The sequence below is a fragment of the Cyprinus carpio genome, chromosome B19 (assembly GCF_018340385.1).
Source record: "Cyprinus carpio isolate SPL01 chromosome B19, ASM1834038v1, whole genome shotgun sequence".
Taxonomy (NCBI): Eukaryota; Metazoa; Chordata; class Actinopteri; order Cypriniformes; family Cyprinidae; genus Cyprinus; species Cyprinus carpio.
Window position 1 is genome coordinate 2,352,411 of NC_056615.1, and position 18,666 is coordinate 2,371,076.

General features: G+C 39.1%; 1 protein-coding gene across 1 annotated transcript in view; it reads left to right on the forward strand.

Moving 5' to 3' along the window:
• Positions 1-1,785: 1,785 nt before the first annotated feature.
• The window catches only part of LOC109072744 (forkhead box protein O6-like), a 29,774-nt gene continuing 12,893 nt past the window's right edge, over positions 1,786-18,666 (forward strand). The window contains exon 1 of the mRNA XM_019088949.2: positions 1,786-3,144. Within this exon, the coding sequence (XP_018944494.2) occupies positions 2,686-3,144 (459 nt within the window). The 5' untranslated portion in view covers positions 1,786-2,685. The remainder of the gene's footprint in view (positions 3,145-18,666) is intronic.

The following is an 18,666-nucleotide window of genomic DNA, read 5'->3' on the forward strand; positions in this document are numbered from 1 at the left end:
CTACATACAAAACCACAGCTAACTAAAACTCACATTCCTGTAATTGGACTGTCGTTAATAAATCTTCTATAGCTCTTGTGACAACTAGCCCCGGCCCTGTGTATCTGCCCTGGGCTCTCTCGCAGCTAAGGTGAATACGCCATTAAATCTGTTCAGCTGGCTCAGGCTCAGTGTTTTCATTCCATACTGTAGGAGTCACACCACATTCCTGTTACAACTTCATTGTGGTGCATAAAAATCTCCTTTCCAAAACCACAGGCCCATGTGTTGTGAATTAAACCCCTGTTTGTTCTCATTTACAGCATTTCTATCTCTTATCCCTACCTTCCTCTGCATGTACCTCTCGCTCTCCCTCTCTTTTCCACATTTTATGTTGTAAAAACAGCATTTAATCACGATGAAAGCCTTTGACTACAGAGCATTGGAGGATTAGGTTGCCATTGACGACCAGCTGTCAACGGTCCACCATCACGTCACCGTTGGGGGATTTTCCACCCAAAAAGGGGGTTACGGTTTTTATACGTGCAGATTGGCACCGCCCAACTGTGCCGCGGCACAGCCAATGAGAGCGGAGCGGCGTCTGGCAGCGGGCGGTGATTGGGGAAGCGCGTGCGCTGGTCCCGCCCCCTGTCAGATTCGATAGAATCTGATAGGCGCGCTGTGGCTCGCGGCGTGGGCGGAATCCCCTCGGTCAATTTATCAGCGAGTCGCACGCGAGCCGCGCATTGAATGTCACGCTTGTTCACAGACAAGAGAAACGCTTTCCAAGAGTCTTCGTTTCCTCCTCATCCGAAGCACGCTTGGCAAAGTGTTTTTGTCGCTGCGGTGTCTCTCGTGGATAATATGATGTTGGGGTGGAGATTATCTACTGACATGCATCCATGAATAGCCGCTCTCGACCGTTTTTCATTGGGGTCTACCATTATGTGGGCAGTAAAGCCGTGTTAAATGCATGCATGGCCCCTCCGCTCACATCCCTCCGCCTGTCAACGCAACAGGTTGCATTGCATTTCCAAACAAATTATCTTAGAAATAAATTCAGTGCAAAATCGGGAAATATATATATAGGCCTAGCACTTTTTCTTTTGCTACGCGTGACCTTTTTTTTTTTTTTTTTTACATCCAACAAATTTCCATTTTTTTCATCAATATAGGCTATTTTCCACAGATCCCCATATTCACTTACTGCTAGTATTTCAGTTGATTGTACCTATTAGATTTAATATGGACTATTCCCGTTGATTGTACATATACAGTTCTATTACTAACAATTAATCACTAATACATATTCAACTATTAGGTCAGTTATAAGTATACATTCCAGTCAGTGTCCCTACTAACTGAACAGACACTATAGACGACCTGTTTATTAGACTCCAATGTTTATTCCATTTGGAAATAGAAACATTTTGTTCATCTCACTTGAATTAGGCTATGTTCGGCCTATATTGGATTCAATCCAAGTACAAGTACAATAGTGAAACTGAATGGTAGTTGAAGTATGATTTCTTAGGAATTGGGAAAGTATTAAATACACTTTTTCCCCATTCAGAAGCTGCTAGTAAATTAACAGTAGATTACAAAGAAACAGCAAATAACATTGAAATGAATGTGAAATTTGTATGTATAGTAATATTTTCTTGTAAAAGAAGCTGCTAGTAAATTTGCAATTAATTTGAAACTTTTTTTTTTTTTTTTTTTTTTTTTTTACAGCGTACTAATTGGAATAAATGTTAATAAATGTACTTGCCATGAGATATGGACGTGCAAGGAAACTCTGCACATGTAAATCTGTCTTTTGAGGCATGCATGTTGTGTGGTAGAAGATGCGCGTCCCCCGGATAAACCTGTTCTGGAGGGAGTGACTTGATTCAAGCGCCGTCCAATTATCTGATAGCAGCATTTATCCGCCGCTACAGCCCAGTCTAGTCATCCGCAAACAGGCGTGAACCGATGTGGAAGGAATGTTCGTCTGAATATTTTATCTTACGCAAAGAAAAGGGAGAAAAAAATAAAAATAAAAAACGCGTGGGGAAATTCATAATCGTGAGAAGACGCGGCGGAATCGCGCGGTTCATTCACGCCGTGTCTACTATCAGTAACAGTGACTGCGCTCGTGCGAAGAGAGACCGCTTACAAATCTGCGGAGAGAGAGAGAGAGAGAAAGGGACGGGAGAGCTCCAGACAAACGGAAACTGTGGCCAGACTCCAGAGGAAGTAAATTGATTTCGCCCTTCTTGATGAGATAGATTTACAAGCGTGTCTGTCAGACCGTCTGTCAAAGCAATCAACAGTTGGTGTGAGCGCGCGATTAAAGGGACTTTGCACGCGCGAGACACTTCAGTGATGGGTGTGTGATTTCAGCACCTCAGCCCTATGGACACCCGCTTGCGTGTGACTGAATTGTTCAGTAATATGGAAGACAGACTGTTGCACATCGCGATGCATTGGATGCTTTTGCGCGTTTAATACACCACAGCAGACCAGAGAAACGAGAATGAGCAGTCTATTCACGGATTCCGGTGCTTCTGCGTTTATTCACGTTTTGCATTTGCTGTAAAAAAAAAAGAAAAAAAAAAAAAAAGACTACAGACAGAGAGAAACCCACACAGTCTACCCTCACTGGATTTGAGGGCGCATTGTTGCTTTTCCCCTTGACCTTGCCTTGTGACGCTCAAAAGCAGCATGTTAATGATGGAGAGCAGCGGGATAGACGCGCATCAGGTTGAACTGGACGCTGACTATGAGCCGCACTGCCGCCCGAGGTCGTGCACCTGGCCGCTGCCGTGTCCGGAGGAGGAGAACCGCGCGTTGCCGGTGAAAGTGGAGCCGCGTAACGTGCCAGCGTGCCGGAGCGGAGGGGCGCCGACGGAGTTCAAGCATCCAGCCGGCGCCCCTGCTCCTATCGCAGCCGCCCCTGCGTGCATGTCCGGCGCCGCGCTGGATGTGGCCGGCCAGCTGCGCAAATCCAAGTCGTCGCGCCGGAACGCGTGGGGCAACCAGTCGTACGCGGATCTGATCACGCGTGCCATTGAGAGCACCCCCGAGAAAAGGCTCACCCTGTCGCAAATCTACGACTGGATGGTGCGCTTTGTGCCCTATTTCAAGGATAAAGGAGACAGCAATAGCTCCGCTGGCTGGAAGGTACGGTTGCCATGCACCTGATAGCGCGCGCGCGCTTGTGTGTGTGTGTGTGTGTTGCATGCTCCATGCTCTGTAGGCATCTCGCATTATACAAAAGGCAGTTTGTCGCTCGTGCCAGATACCTACATGCATTTGACACGTTGTGAGGGCCGGTCACTAAATCGTGCAAACGCTTTCAGAACGTCGGGGGTAGAGCTAGAGTTCAGTGAGTTCATTGCTCTTACAATATTTTAAAGCGTTATATTGACGCAGCGATCGCGTTTATCACGAATCGAGCTGGATTATGACGCGGTCAGTGAGATGAGCTGGAGTAGGCAGGTCACCTGGGGGACACGCATAGTCCGGCCCGTTTACCCGCGCGTCGGCCACGCACGCCTGTCTATCTGCTCTGAGTTCTCCAACACCCTCCTCCTCCTCTTCATAACCTCCCTCCCTCTGCCGTGTCCTCTTCAGTCCTAACATCCATCCAAAAGACTACGGGAAATAAAATAGCCGGTGTAAAATTGTAATTAAAACATTGCATAATCGAAAAGGGTTATTTAGTGAAGCAAATGCAAACGCATAATTGCACCACACTGGTTGGCAAAATAAAATAAAATAAAATAAAAACACGTTGAATGTTTCAACTGTTCATTTTTTATGTCATATGGTTCAAAGGTTTTAATTAGATCAGATTTGATAGTTTGAACTGTATGCACATGCTCTCACTGCACAAGCTTCATGGAGAACCCAAGGGACCTCTGTCTGTCTGTCTCTCTCTCTCTCTCACTCTCTCTCTTTCTCTCTCTCTCTCTCTGGGTTCCCTCAGCACTGACGTCTAAGTTAGAAAATGATAGTCAGTCACAGTTGAATTTGAATTCTGTTTCTCCCTGTGGTTTGTGGCTTTCTGGCTAGCATTTTAGATCACCGAGATCACATCACAAAAACATCCAGAATGACAGAAAATTATGAAGTCAAGCGGCTGGAGATATTTATTGTAGCCTTTTATAGATAAAATACAAAACCAGCCAGAAGAACATTATGTTTTTGTATTAGAGATCAGAGTTAATACCCTAGAATTAATATAGAAATAAAATCTTTAAACTGTATATTATTTTATTATATGGTTATTACATCAGTATTAATAATATTAATATTAATTAAAAAAATATATTGCTCTATTTGCTCTTGGTTTAAAATGATGGCGTGCTCTTGTTTGGATTAATCTTGTCTTACAAAATGTTTTGTTGTTTTTCATATGTGTGCAATAGTTGATACACACAGGCCTTTTATTACATCATCAAAACAACAGGAGTTTTTAATATTTCTAAATGGGATATTTACCTCGCACTAAAGCCTTGTTTTCTCATTGGATACAGAGGACAAAGAGATGGGCTAAACTAATCTTAAGCCTGTAGTTTTAAACTGAAATTAAATCTGGTTTAATTCCTTACATGACTTGTTTGTGCTGCCCAGGCATGCGCAGCTGTATGTCGCTCATATGTTCCCATAAGGCCAGAGATTTGATTGGCTGACAGGAGGAAAAAATGGAGAAAAACAACTTGATTGAATCAAAATAAGGTTGTGGAAAACAGACCATGCTCACACATGTTGGCCCCCTAACATTTGGCAGCTGATTTTAATGTGCATTTACTGTAATTCTGACACATACGGACCAGTGCACTACACACAAACAATACACACAAAAAACACGCAAACATATTTATTTAGGAATGTACAGAACCTCCTTAGCACTCTTATACAACATTGATAGACAGACAGTCAGACAGACAGATAGATAGATAGATAGATAGATAGATAGATAGATAGATAGATAGATAGATAGACAGACAGACAGACAGACAGACAGATGGATAGATGATGGACCTGAAGTTGGTTTGGAGCAGACAGAGATCACATACAGCCAGTGCCACTGAAAGCACTTTTTAATAGCTGTTGTGTAATCCTGTCCGAGAGCGGCTTGTCTAAACTGTGGCAGCCGGTTTCGTGTCTCTCGGCTGGCTTGGACATTGAGCCTCGCCGTCTTTGGCATCAATTAACTGCTATTAATAGTTCTGGTTTTGTGTTACGGCTCGGATTATGACTGTTGTAAGGCGGGCAGAAGGGCAATGAAGAACACGCATGGCTCATTCAAATGACCAATGCATGTGGTTCATGGAGGGATGCCACGTTGGAGTGTTTTGCTTTTATGTTCACATTCTTTTAAAGTGTCTCTACGTATCTGTGGTATAACGTGAGGTTTTCAGAAGAGCCTGCTGATGTGAGGCATCTGGTATAATAGTACACCAAGAGTGTGTCACATCCTGTAACTGACTGTTGAGATGTATGAAATCGCTAATCAGATTTCCTCAAGCCTTCCAAGTATTTATTGCGTTTATCTGAGATTTAAAAATAAGTAATGGGATGGGGCTCACTGTTAATGCTTGTGTGTCTACAGCGGTTTATAGGTTTTTCCAGACACTGAGAATATATACTGGAGATGTTGTCTGTTGTGTTATCTATAGCCAAAGTAGAATTATATAGCTCAGAGGTTGATTTTTCAAAGAACATTGTGGAGATCTCCATTAAATTTCACTTTTCCTCAGATATTTTTCCTTGAGGAGAAATAAAAATAGACAGAAATTATACAATTGTTGGCATACACTAAGAATTTATAGCTTTTACTATTTATAGATAGTAAAGTTCAAAACATTCAGTCTGGAAAGGTATTGATGAGAATTTTGATTATCAGATGAGCAATGTTTGAGGCTTTTTTTTTTTTGTTAGGAGAAATATCTGAGAAGCAGGAGTCTTAAGCAAAAGTAAGAATTTTATCCAATCTCATTCCTTTCTTGGAGAAACATTGGTTGGTTAGAATATTAGGTCTCATTTGCGATTGTTGTTAATTATCTAGGATATCAATTTAGAAAAAAGGGGACAGATGCTAAATTCAAAGTAAAAACACTTGCCTTTTATCTTCATTGTTGTAACTATATAACTTCATAACTGAGTGTTAATGTGCGAGGAACAGGCACAGAAGCTGTAGAGGAGATAATGAGCACACATAGAAACAAAAGAGTGAGAAACAGAAAGAGATACATGAGCAACAGTGGCAGTAATTTAGTAATTGTTGACCGGGCTCCTCATTCACCCCAGCTGTGGCAGCGCTGGCCAGCCTGGCATTGATGCAGGGCAGATCTCAGTGCCAGGCTATTTGGCCAGAGCCGTGGTTCAGTTGGATGCCCTCAGCTCTGGAGAAACACTGACATTGTTACTCCCTCAAAGACTGTGTAGAAGTGACTGCAGCGCAGTCGGCCATACTGAAAACTTGGCATTTACAGTGTGGAAGCTGGATTTTCTGTAGAATTAGATTGATAATGAAGAAAAAAAAGAAAAAAAGAGAAAGCATATTATAGTGTAGAGTTGAAACAAGACATACAGAAATAAATTAGAATGAGGGTTATTGTTGGAGATAAGATAAGTGGTTGAGATATTTGAAAGAAAAATCACAATGACTTTAAGTATTAATTCTTATTCTCAATAGACCCATTTGATGCATATTTAATACAAAAATGGCAAAATCCATTGTGATTGGCTGTAGGGATGTTGATATATACCAGTATTGACAATGACTGTAAAATGTAAAAAATGATACATCAATATCATGTTCATGCTATAGAATTAATTCAGTGCCTTTACTGCATCTGGCTGACTCTCCAGCATAGTAGGTGGCAGTATTGCCCAAAAATGCTGGTTGTTTCCCAACATTAAATGTGAAATGTAAAATAGACACTACTGTTCTGTTTAAATGTAAACAGACACTACTGTTCTGTAACAAACAGTCCTCTGAGGCCGAGTTGTGATGAACCCAAGTGCAGCTTGTATTTCATGGTAATCCAAAATCCAAACAAATCCAAAACAAAGACTTGACTTGAACAGACTTGACTTGGCATGAACAGACTTAAATAGACTTGACTTGGCATGAATAGACTTAACTTAGCATGAACAGACTTGAACAGACTTGACTTGGCATGAATAGACTTGACTTGGCATGAACAGACTTGACTTGGCATGAACAGACTTAAACAGACTTGACTTGGCATGAATAGACTTAACTTGGCATGAATAGACTTAACTTGGCATGAACAGACTTGACTTGGAATGAATAGACTTAACTTGGCATGAACAGACTTGACTTGGAATGAATAGACTTGACTTGGCATGAACATACTGTACTTGACTTGGCATGAATAGACTTGAATAGACTTGACTTGGCATGAACAGAAACAAAACCTCACCAACAGCAGATTACACAGTTCAATACTCAAAAAAAATAAATAAAAATAAATTAAAAAAAAAATTAAAAATAAATACAATTTTTAGTCAGTAAAAAGATATGCTAGAAGGATTTGACTGCACCTGGCAACCTGATGCACTGACATATGCATTGTGGTGGAAATGCTTTATGATATAAATGGACGTTCTAATAGGTGTTGGTTGGCTAAACCAGGAAAATGCAAAATGTTGAATGCTCTGTTGGTTTGGCGTCATCTATTTGCTAGTTTACTCTTAAAAATGACTGAATCATTTCTTAGCAGATCATACATATTTAAAAATAAAATTTTGCTTCCAGGAAAATGGACTAAACATCTTGCACTCTGGAGTGTAGACAGATCTTTGTCCAATAACGTGCTCTATACATTTTGTAGATGCAGGTTATGATCTTGTTGTGAGTATATATATATATATATATATATATATATATATATATATGAATATAATATATATATATATATATATATAATAAATGAGCTCCTAATTTTTAATCAAAATGTTAGAGCTGGATCTTCCGGTAAAACAACAGACTTGTCTCTCCAGTAATATAGTCGGTTTAAACTCCGCCCCTCCACAATCGCCTGCAAATTCACATTCAGTTTTTGAGTGCAACGGCCACATTTCATAATCCAGTCAGCAACCAATAATTAGAAACAAGTCCCCACCCTACATTTTTTTCTTTTTTAATAATCCCATTACACTCAAATGCACAGTATGTAACAATAACTATTAACCGAGCCATAGCTAAGAAAAAAATAAAATAAAATCATAGTTCATAATTGTATGGCAAGAAGAACAGTTTGATGTTGCATAGATATTATATACATTGATGTGTTGCACCACAGTTCTTTTATATGGCTGGATACTATTTGTGCATTATTACATGCATGTGCTGGAATTGTTTGTTGCGTGTGAGAGACAGTCTGACGGGATTTCACGTCCAGGGGGGTGCAGCTTTCGTTAATAATTCAGATGAGGCTCGTTATCACGGCAGCACAGATCCTGCTCTGATTCCACCTTAATTAAAGCCATGAAGCTCTGCTCACACACATACACACAAACACATACTTGCATTTGTGGTTTACAGGGACTCTCCATAGACGTAATGGTTTTTAAACTGTATAAACTGTATTTTCTATCACCCCAAACCTAAACCTACACCTAAACCTACCCCTCACAGAAAACTACTGGCAATTTTTTAATTTCATAAAACACCATTTTGTATGTTTTTAAGCCTTTTGTTTTAAAGGGAACACAGGAAGTGTCCTCATAAACCATGTTTACCAGTACACACACACACAAACAATCCCGACCACCACACGCTCACACACACCCTTTTACGTTCCCGTGCTTTCTGAAACGATGTTGCTGCAGACTGTGTATTATATTCAGATTCTTTGGTGAGATTTTTCCCCTGGACCTGTCGCCTACAGCAGTTCAGCATCAGAATCAAGTAAGTTAGATGAAAGGACAGACGCCTCTGTGACCTCTGACCCCGACCACAGTCTCTTAGATACTCGCTAGAGCCTGTACGCATTAAGGACAATTGACTCTGAAGCCTGGCATGTGCTGCTATTATCAGGTGCTTACATATTTAATCAGATCTTCATAAGATTCCCCCCCACTGGAGCGCTGGGCAAACTGAGATTGATGAGCTGTAATGGGTGAGAGAAGAGCAGCCATGATTAATGCATGCGCAGAGGAAAGCCTGCCAGTGTGCTCCTCATCCACTGTAGGACTGACCCTCGTCTCACTGAGCAGACTGACCGTCGACATCGACATTACTCAGGCCTAAAACCACCAGCTCAGACAGGAAAAGAGAGTGTGCCACGACCTTACCTGCGTCTTTCTCGATGCTCAGTCTGACTTCATCCTACAGATTTCGCCGCTCTCATTCAGAATAGAAAAGTGTGTTCAGAGCGATGTTTTGAGATCAAGGTCATGTTTCTCTTTACGTGAGGCAATTTCTCAAAGGTATTTCTCGTCATGGAAAGAAAATGCAAACGGTTCTCTCTCTCCACATATTTCATGATGAAAAAATTCTTTATTTGCATAGCTAAATGGTAGATATGCGTGTGTCCGTGTGCTGATATGTCTGTGTGTGGTGGGATATTTTTATGAAGCAGACAGTGTGTGGATTTTGTTTGTCAGTTTGATGAAAGTGGGTCAGGATGCAGGCCCCAGCGTTTAATATGCTGCCCATGTCACTGCTAACTCTCAGACACGACACATAGCCTGGAATGAACCCTCTGTGTCTCGCTTGCCACTCTCACTCTCTCAGTCTGGATTTTATGGCTTCTCTTTTTTATGATTTATCTTTTACACACTTGTAATGACATGCAGATATTTTTTTTCTTTCTTTTCTTGAAAATTCTTAAAGGAATGTATATATTATTTCTTTTGGAATTTATATTAATATTTGGAACCCGTCCTAAAGGATTCTAATGGGACCAAAGCAGAATCCTATAAGAATCTCGTATTATAAACTGAAAATTCCAATTGTTGTTATTTTTTTTATTTTATTTTTTTATTTTACATTTTTAGAATTTCTCCCTATCCGCACTGTGATAACTGGCTGGATTGTGATGTCTGATGTCATATTTCTGTATGCGTGGAATACCCAAATGACCTACTAAATTTTTCCAAACTCTGTAGTGTGTAATATACAACAGAGCTCAGTGTGTGCAACAGTGTATCCCACAATGCAACCACTGTGTATTTTCTTGACTTTGTCAGACTACCAAAAGTGAGGATGTTTTTATCAGAGGTTGGTGGTCAGTTGTGACAAAAGTATTTAGTAATCCATACATATTGGCATAAACGATAGTCACAGTTTGCTTTGGCATTGGCCCAACATCTGGAATCTTGTACATATTCCTTAAAGGGACAGTTCCCACAAAAATGAAAGTTCTATCATTATTTACTCACATACATTTCGTTCCAAACTCGTATGAGTTTTGTTTTTCTTTTTTTCTTTTGTTGAACAAAAAAAAAAAAAAAAAAAAAAAATACAGATATTTTGAAGAATGTTGGTAACTGCACAGTTTTTGAAAACAAACAAAAAAAAAACGTTGAAAAAAAAAAAAAAAAAAACACCAGACATTTGATTAAAATTAAATATTTAAATACTTTCACAGAGGAAAGCAAGTCATACCATTTTGGAACGACATGAGGGTAAATAATGACAGAATTTTCTTTTTTTTGGGTGAACCATTTCTTTAAGGAATTTTAGACTTTAGAATCTAGTGTTCATTTTCTTTTTATTGCTCTAACATACACATTCCCACACTTTTTTTTTTTTTTTTTTTTTTTTTTTTTTTTTTTTTAATTTAATTGGTTGAGTTACCATCTCTTTTGATTTATAGCCTCACCCTAAATTTTGACTACATCAAATCCTGGATTCCATTAAGCATCTTTATTGTCTTTGATGGCTTGCCATCTGACTCCATCAGTGTGTTAATAGTAACATTAATCTGTGTATTAACTAGTGCCAAGGAAAGAAAACCATGAGGGAATTAAAGAGAGGAAAAGGCTGTTGGAAGAGGGGTGGTAGAATTGAAATGAGACAGACATATACTTGAAACAGTCCTTTTTACTGTTTGAGATGATTTAGATCGATGTCAAAAGCAGATAGATTTAGGAGCTTCTTTTCTTGAGTGACGCCATTTCAGCTCTGCATAACATACTATTTCTTTGGTTTCATAACCTTACGTTATGACTTTTTTTCTTTTCATAAAAAGTATACTTATCAAATATTACCATAAAACATAAACACCAGCTGCTGTAACTAGGTATTCTTGTGCCATATTCAGATATTCTGAATCTACAGCTCCACAGCGACATAAATAATATTTTACCCTCTCCTCCTGTTTGTTATTTGACCAGTGTAGACCAATTCACAATTAATGAACTCTTATGAACACTTTTTTTATTATTATTATTTCTTTAAATTGCAAAGTGGTAATATAATATAATATAATATAATATAATATAATATAATATAATATAATATAATATAATATAATATAATAATTTCAAATTCTGTTTGAACTGTTGTATTTAGTGCTGTCAAACAATTAATCGCGATTAATCGCATCGTAAAAGTTTTTGTTACATAATATATGTTGAATGTACATATATAAATACACACACATGCATGCATATATTTAAGAAAAAATATGTTGTTTATATATTAAATATATTTATATATAATATAAAATATAAGAATATAAATATATAAATGTATATACGTGTAAATATTTTCCAAATATATACTGCATGTGTGTGTATTTATATATACACAATACATATACACAGTACACACACATATTATGTAAACAAAAACTTTTATCTTGGATGCGATTAATCGTTTGACAGCACTAATTGTATTGTAACTGTTGAATTCTATTTTCTGTTGTAATATATTGTAAAATGTATTTTATTCATTACTCCTGTCTTCAGTGTCACATGAAACATTTCTAACTATTATCCTGCCTATTTTTTGATTTCATAATACATTATCTTTTTCATAATTCTTTGATGAATAGAAAGTTTAAAAGGACAGATTTTTTTGTAGCAAAGTGTAAGTCTTTGCTGTTACCTTTGATCAATTCAATGCGTCCTTGCTGAATAAAAGTATAAATAAATAATTAAATGTGCATATAGCAGAAATAGTAGGAGTACATAGTATGTTAGTATGCTATTCTGAATGAGGCCAGCATGAAAGGAAAAAAACATTAAACCCTTAAAAACTATGATTGGGAGACACTCAAAGACATAAATTGAAATGAGTTTGTGAATTGGACGGATATGTGTAGAGACGGCTGTGTGTTTGCGGCTCTAATTGCGTGACTGTGAACAGTGAGCTGGCTGACCTGCGTTCTTCTCCTCTCAAGACAGATAATGAGAAGCCCAAAGCCAGCGGCTGCGTCCAGAATGACATACTACTACTACTCCTACTATTTCTGTATTCTATATACTAAGCACAGTATGCAAAATGATGCATGCAAGGAATACTCAGATGACCTACTTCATTTGCCAAAATGTGCAGCATATAAATATATCCCACAATGCAGTGGGGCACCCGATGTGTTCCAATAAACCAGAAATAATACAACATCTGTGATTTTTAACTTAACTATCATCATTATTATTTTTTTTTTTACATAACACAAAAGTTAATAATTTTTACAAAAAATTCTAAAATGTTTATCACTGAATTCTGTGCACAGTTCCCTATACTATTTAAAAATAATATTCATTGTATACTGCATAGTAAGCAGTATGCTAGAATTCCATTCTGAACAAAGCCGATCTCTCTCTCTCTCTCTCTCTCTCTCTCTCTCTCTCTGAATCTGAGCGATGCCCACCGACAGCACCACTGAGGCGGAAAGACACACACACTCACACACACTCACACTCACACACAGACATATAGAAGAGAGGAATGTCGCAGGCCAACGTTTATCCCGAATATATGAATAAACCCACACTGACACATAATCTCTCCATCACATGTGCAGAAGCAGACTTCAGCACTTCAGTGCATGTAGATTTCAGACTCTCCAAGTCATGCAAACACACTCGCATTATTGTGCCAGAAAACACACACAAAAAGCCACATTTTCTGTACATTATAGTACTGTACATTCAGGTCAAAAAGGCCAAAAATTAGGTCAGATTGGGTATCTCGACACGGATGCCACTGTATCTTGAGGCTTCACTGCTTATTGACAAAGAATTGATTTAATATGGTCCACATGGCTTGATGTCTTCTCACTGTACTGCTTGGGAAGATCAGCAGTCCGTCACATTATTATCACAGGGTTTTAGATCAGTTTTATATTTAAAAAAGAACAGTTCATGCCTCCAAAAACATAGCGTCATGTACTCACCATCTTCATCGTCCCAAACCCATACGATTTCTTTCTTCTGTGGATAACAAAAGGAGATATTATTCACAATGAATGTGAATGAGTATTGAGAATGTTGAGCTTCAAAAAATGACTAAAAGTTACCATAAAAGTACCACAAAGCTGCAATTCCATAACTTACTATCTAAGTTACTGTACACTGAAGATCTTCTTCTCTTCTGAAACTCACAAAACTCACAGATATTCACATTTTGCATTTTCTTTTTTCAAAAGAAATATGCCAGTCATTCGGAACACATGTAAAATAAAAGAGAATTTTTTAGAGAGAGTTTTCTAAAATGTAGGTGGTATGTGTAACGTCACAGTATTTGAATGAAAGATTTAAAAAGCTTTCGTATATATGCCAACTCTACGATTATAAAACCAGAGTGTCATTCACTGTTTTGTGACAAGAAATATATTGTCTGTATGTCTTTAGGAGTCTGTTTATTAAGTGATATGCGAGTGTGTGTGTATGCATGTAAGGCTGTTGAATATTCGCAGTGTGTGTGTATAGACTTCGGCTTTTTAATGAAGTTCTCCGTTAAGTCTCCCAAAGACTTTGCATCCCCCATACACACCCCCGAGCGTACACACACACAACCAAATGACCCCTCCCCCCCATCGCAACACACACGCGCATGCACACAAACACTTAAAACACACATTCCAAGCATCCTCATTAGCAATTCATGAGCTGAGTCTCATTAGACACTAAGTTTTAGCGCGGGCCTCTGAAGTCGATGGCTAGAGCTGTTATTAATATTTCATATGTCTTCCCATTGAGGAGCTAAAAAAAAAAACGAGAAGTTGCTTCGCTTCGGCTACAAAGTCGCTCGAGCTCTCCTCTTTTACTCCTCTTCCTCTATTTTCCCTCCTTTTTCCCCTTCGTTAGACTGCTTTTATGGACTGCCTCTTTCTTCGGCGCTCCATCTCTCCGCCCCTCTCTCCGGCGCACAGACCCTAACTCAAACTGACTTAATTGGGCTGTCTTTGTTCAAAGAAATGTGGACCTACCTTACGTTTTCCCATAGATTCAGACCAAAGATTAAGACAAACCCATAGGAAAGAATAATCACAAATGAGATCTCTTTAATATCTCTAAGAAAGTCATCTCAGATGTGTCCCAACTCCATTGGGACGAATTCATTGGCAGACATCGAGCAGAGTGGCGTTCATGTTGAATTAGAGAGATTCGTCTAATGTGGGAGAATCCCAAGTGAACCCTATAACCCCTGTAAAGAGGTTTGGGGGGAACAGAGGGGCTCGGCAGACACGCCGTGCTCTGGAAATAAACACATGCATGAATAAGTCAATAATGGCCGTGGCTCCGAATGTGTGCATAAACAAATGAACAAATATGTGCGTGTGTGTCCGTGTGGAAGGCCAGACTCCCGTTCTTGACAGACGCCACATTCCCTGCGAATGAGAAACAGACCCGGACAGAGAGACAGGAAGATGTCTTTAACAGCCTGAGAATTCCGAGAGCCCCCTCCTTCCCAAACCAACTTTATTCCCACTTTATCTGTGGGAGAATATGTGCCAGTGCTCCTCTGTCTCTCATTTAAGCAGCACTGTCATGAGAGCCGTAATCAAGCCGAAAAACCTCACAAAGGCAGAAGAGCATGGCAGTATGGAACCAATTGTGATCTAACGGCAGCCAAAAAACCCATTTACATCTGAGACAGTAGATTCGCCAGCTTTCTCTCCTCATCTGACCCTCATCTCCTGAGCTTGATCAATATCATCTCCTTTTCTCTGTCTTCCCACATTTTCGGACATTGTCTCCTTGGCTGTAGCCAGCTATGAGGTCTAGACCTCTGTAAATTTTTTATGTACAAAAATTACATTTGCTCTCTTAATGACTAATTTGCAGTTTAAAACTCCTCGTATGAGTGTCTGCATGTATAATTCAGTTTAAAGAGCTTGCAAGAATGCTTAGCGCCCCTGGTATGAAAATGATCGCTGTGAGATGCTGCCAGAGTGAATGATGATTGAGAGAGTCGCGAGTGAAAGTTTGTTGCCAGATCCAACTATTATTAGCATCTTTAGACTTGTTTTTTCCACCCCACCTTTGACACTTTAGAAAGTTAATAAAGAGGAAAGTAACAGTTTAGTGTTAGCGATATCATTGTCTTATTTACAAAAGACTTTAACTAATTTTGGTTTATTTTGATTTATTTATTTATTTATTTTTAATTTGTTTTCTTAGCAATATCTGGCAACACTGCATCATCAGCACTTAAACTGACAGTAATCAAAAAAGCCCACGGACAGGTTATTTCTGACAAAATACCACATTTGGTATGGCAACGAAAAAAAAAAAAAAATCTGTCAGAAATGTTATGAATGCTGTCAAAAACAGCATTTAACACTAGTATACAGATCTGTAGGCTACAGAATGAAATGAATTATTCAGACAATAGCCATGAAGAAGTCTAAGCTATTTCATTCAGTATAGCAGTTACATTTTCACAAAGACAAGACAAGACAAGGTTATCTTCTATATAGCAATGGTTATTAATAAAAACAGTAATATCAGGGGCGGACTTAGTGATTTGAGGGGCCCTAAGCAAATTCCAGTTATGGGGCCCCAACACAATATCTATGTGGTCTTTTATGCCTAAACCTTATTTTGCGTGCTCGCTCTCATAGTTTATAGTTTATTTTTCCCTTCACAACCAGTAAATAATTAGTCAACCTTATGCTGTTCTAAAGTCATTAGGCTACCTTAATTTTTCGGATCACAGAAGAAGACATTATCAAAAAAATAAAATAAATAAAATCGATGCAGGCACGCCTAGGAAAAGCACATGAGACAGTCATTTTGAAACATCAAGATAAATAAAATTATGACTTTATAAAATTATGACTCCCTTTATAATCATTAAAAGCTGTCATTCACTTCAGTTCATTGCGATCTCAGGACTTTCCATTAATAAGCTCTCTACACTGCACAATGAATCTCTTATTTACGTCGTAACTCAGCACTTGACAAAAACTCGGCGTTTTGAGCTGTGAGTGGAATCTAACTTTAACACTTCTGGTCATTCTGTTCAAGAAATCAACAGATGTTCATGCTACATTGCTCAACACTGCAAATATGTTCCGCTAATATCAGACGGGGCCTCCTGATTCCCTTACCTTGCTTATATTTAAAGTCCGCCACTGAGTAATATGTATTATTGCATGAATAATAAACAACTGAGGAAATTATCCACCCCTAACCGATAGTAACAGTGCAATATGATATAATTTAACAATGCTCATTCTTCCAAAGCAGAGAAAACGTCTTTCACAAACATCTACACGTCTGTCTCTTTTAGTGAGTTGTATTTGAGGGGTTATTATAGCACAATTCTTAACCCTCACTAAATTTCAAAGCCTGGTTACGGCGATGGTCTCGCTCCAGGATGATGTTTCCACAGGGGTGTTGATTTGTTGCGATGTTGTTTCTTGCGTCTCCTCTGAATTTGTGTTTAATTAATCTTTTGCGCAGTGCAGCATAATTAATATGTATTCTGTCAAGTCTCTTATCAGACACACCTGTGATGACACGTCGCTTATATCAGGTGTAGATTTGATAAATGGGAGCTGCGACGTGCTGTAACGCTTAATGAGCAAAGGCGGAATCTGCTTCCACAAACTTCCCAAAAGCCAGGCCAGTTTGAGGGTAGTTTAACGAGCGGGGCCGGGTCGCTTCACAACAAAGTGCATGCTGGGAGGTGGCGTTCAGTGTTCGCTTTGAACAATTAGAGTAGTTTGCGGCCATCTTGTGTTGTCGCCGGCGGACGAGCCCAATGGGACGCGGCGCGGTAAGCCGGCGAGTCGTTTCATGGGAAAGAGCGGCTGAAAATGGTGCTCCGGAAGGCGCTAGTTTCTTTACAAGCGCCTCTTTTATTTTCCCTCTTTCGAACTCTATCAATTTTCCCAGCACATTCTCTCCTCTGGTTTTGTGGTTTGTCTGCCACCCCTCCTCCATCGCTACCCCGCTTGCTGTGTTCTTTATAAAGTCTTTCTCTTTCAACATCATACCCATAAGCCCTCTTACACCCCCAACGCACCCTCACGCGCACTCCGACTCTCCTACATTCAATTCCCTGTCTTCCTTTCATTCTTTCTGTCTTTCTCTGCCTACTATGGTCAGGTCTCATGGGGAAAGACAGTTGGCAGGAAGCAGGCTTGCTGCCATAGCAACAGGATCACTCCCTCTCCCACAGGTCTCCTTAGCAACCGGTAGCTTGGCATTGTTGTAATGAGCGGACCCTATGTGCCAGGCTAACAGAGCACGAGTGTGTGTGTGTGTGTGTGTAACCGCTATGTCTTATTGTGAAAAAGGGCCACTTTTGTCCTTTTTCATCAGCTTGAATATTAAAGGATGCCTCTTAAACGCATTAATGCAGCAGGTTTTAATTAACAATCATGTGACCAGGTGCTTCCCAATCTGTTTGGGGTTTGATTAAAGCGATCAGCTCATTCCACGCCCTGCAACCGAAATAATCGATGCGTGACTTAATTAATGATTTACTAATTAATTGTGCATGCTCTGCCTAGAACAGAGGATGACTTTGTGCTTGATGATAAAGTCAGTCATAGTTACGCACGCTCGTGTTTTTGCTTGCGGAGAAAGCGGCGGCACAAAAGACTGAAGAAATGCTGCTTGTTTGTTGTGAATCAGTAGCTTGCTTTTTGTCTATACATTTATTCACTATTATTTACCTTCACAGTTAGACACGAACCAAACGAATTAGTTATTCAAATATAGTTCTTCTCTTTCTCTCAAGACCCAGACTGCAAAAATAATTTTATTAATCGGTCACACTTTATTTTAAGGTCCAATTCTTGCCATTAACAAACCATTAACTATGACTTTTGCCTCAATAAACTCCTGATTTGGTGCTTATTAATAGTTAGTAAGGTAGTTGTTAAGTTTAGAATTAGGGATGTAGAATATAGTCATGCAGAATATGTGCTTTAAAGGGGAGAACTGGTCCCTATACTATAGTGTTACCCATTAATGTTGTCTTATTGTTTCAGTAAACACATTCAAAAATAAGATAAATGATAACACTTTATTTATCACTATTAACAAGCATGCATATTACTAGCATACTGGCTGTTTATTAGTACTTATAAAACAGATACTAATGCCTTATTCTGCAAGACCATATTTTAAATCCCTTAACCCTACCTAAATTTAAATTTATGCATTTAGCAGACGCTTTTATCCAAAGCGACTTACAGTGCATTCAGGCTATCAATTTCTACCTATCATGTGTTCCCAGGGATCGAACCC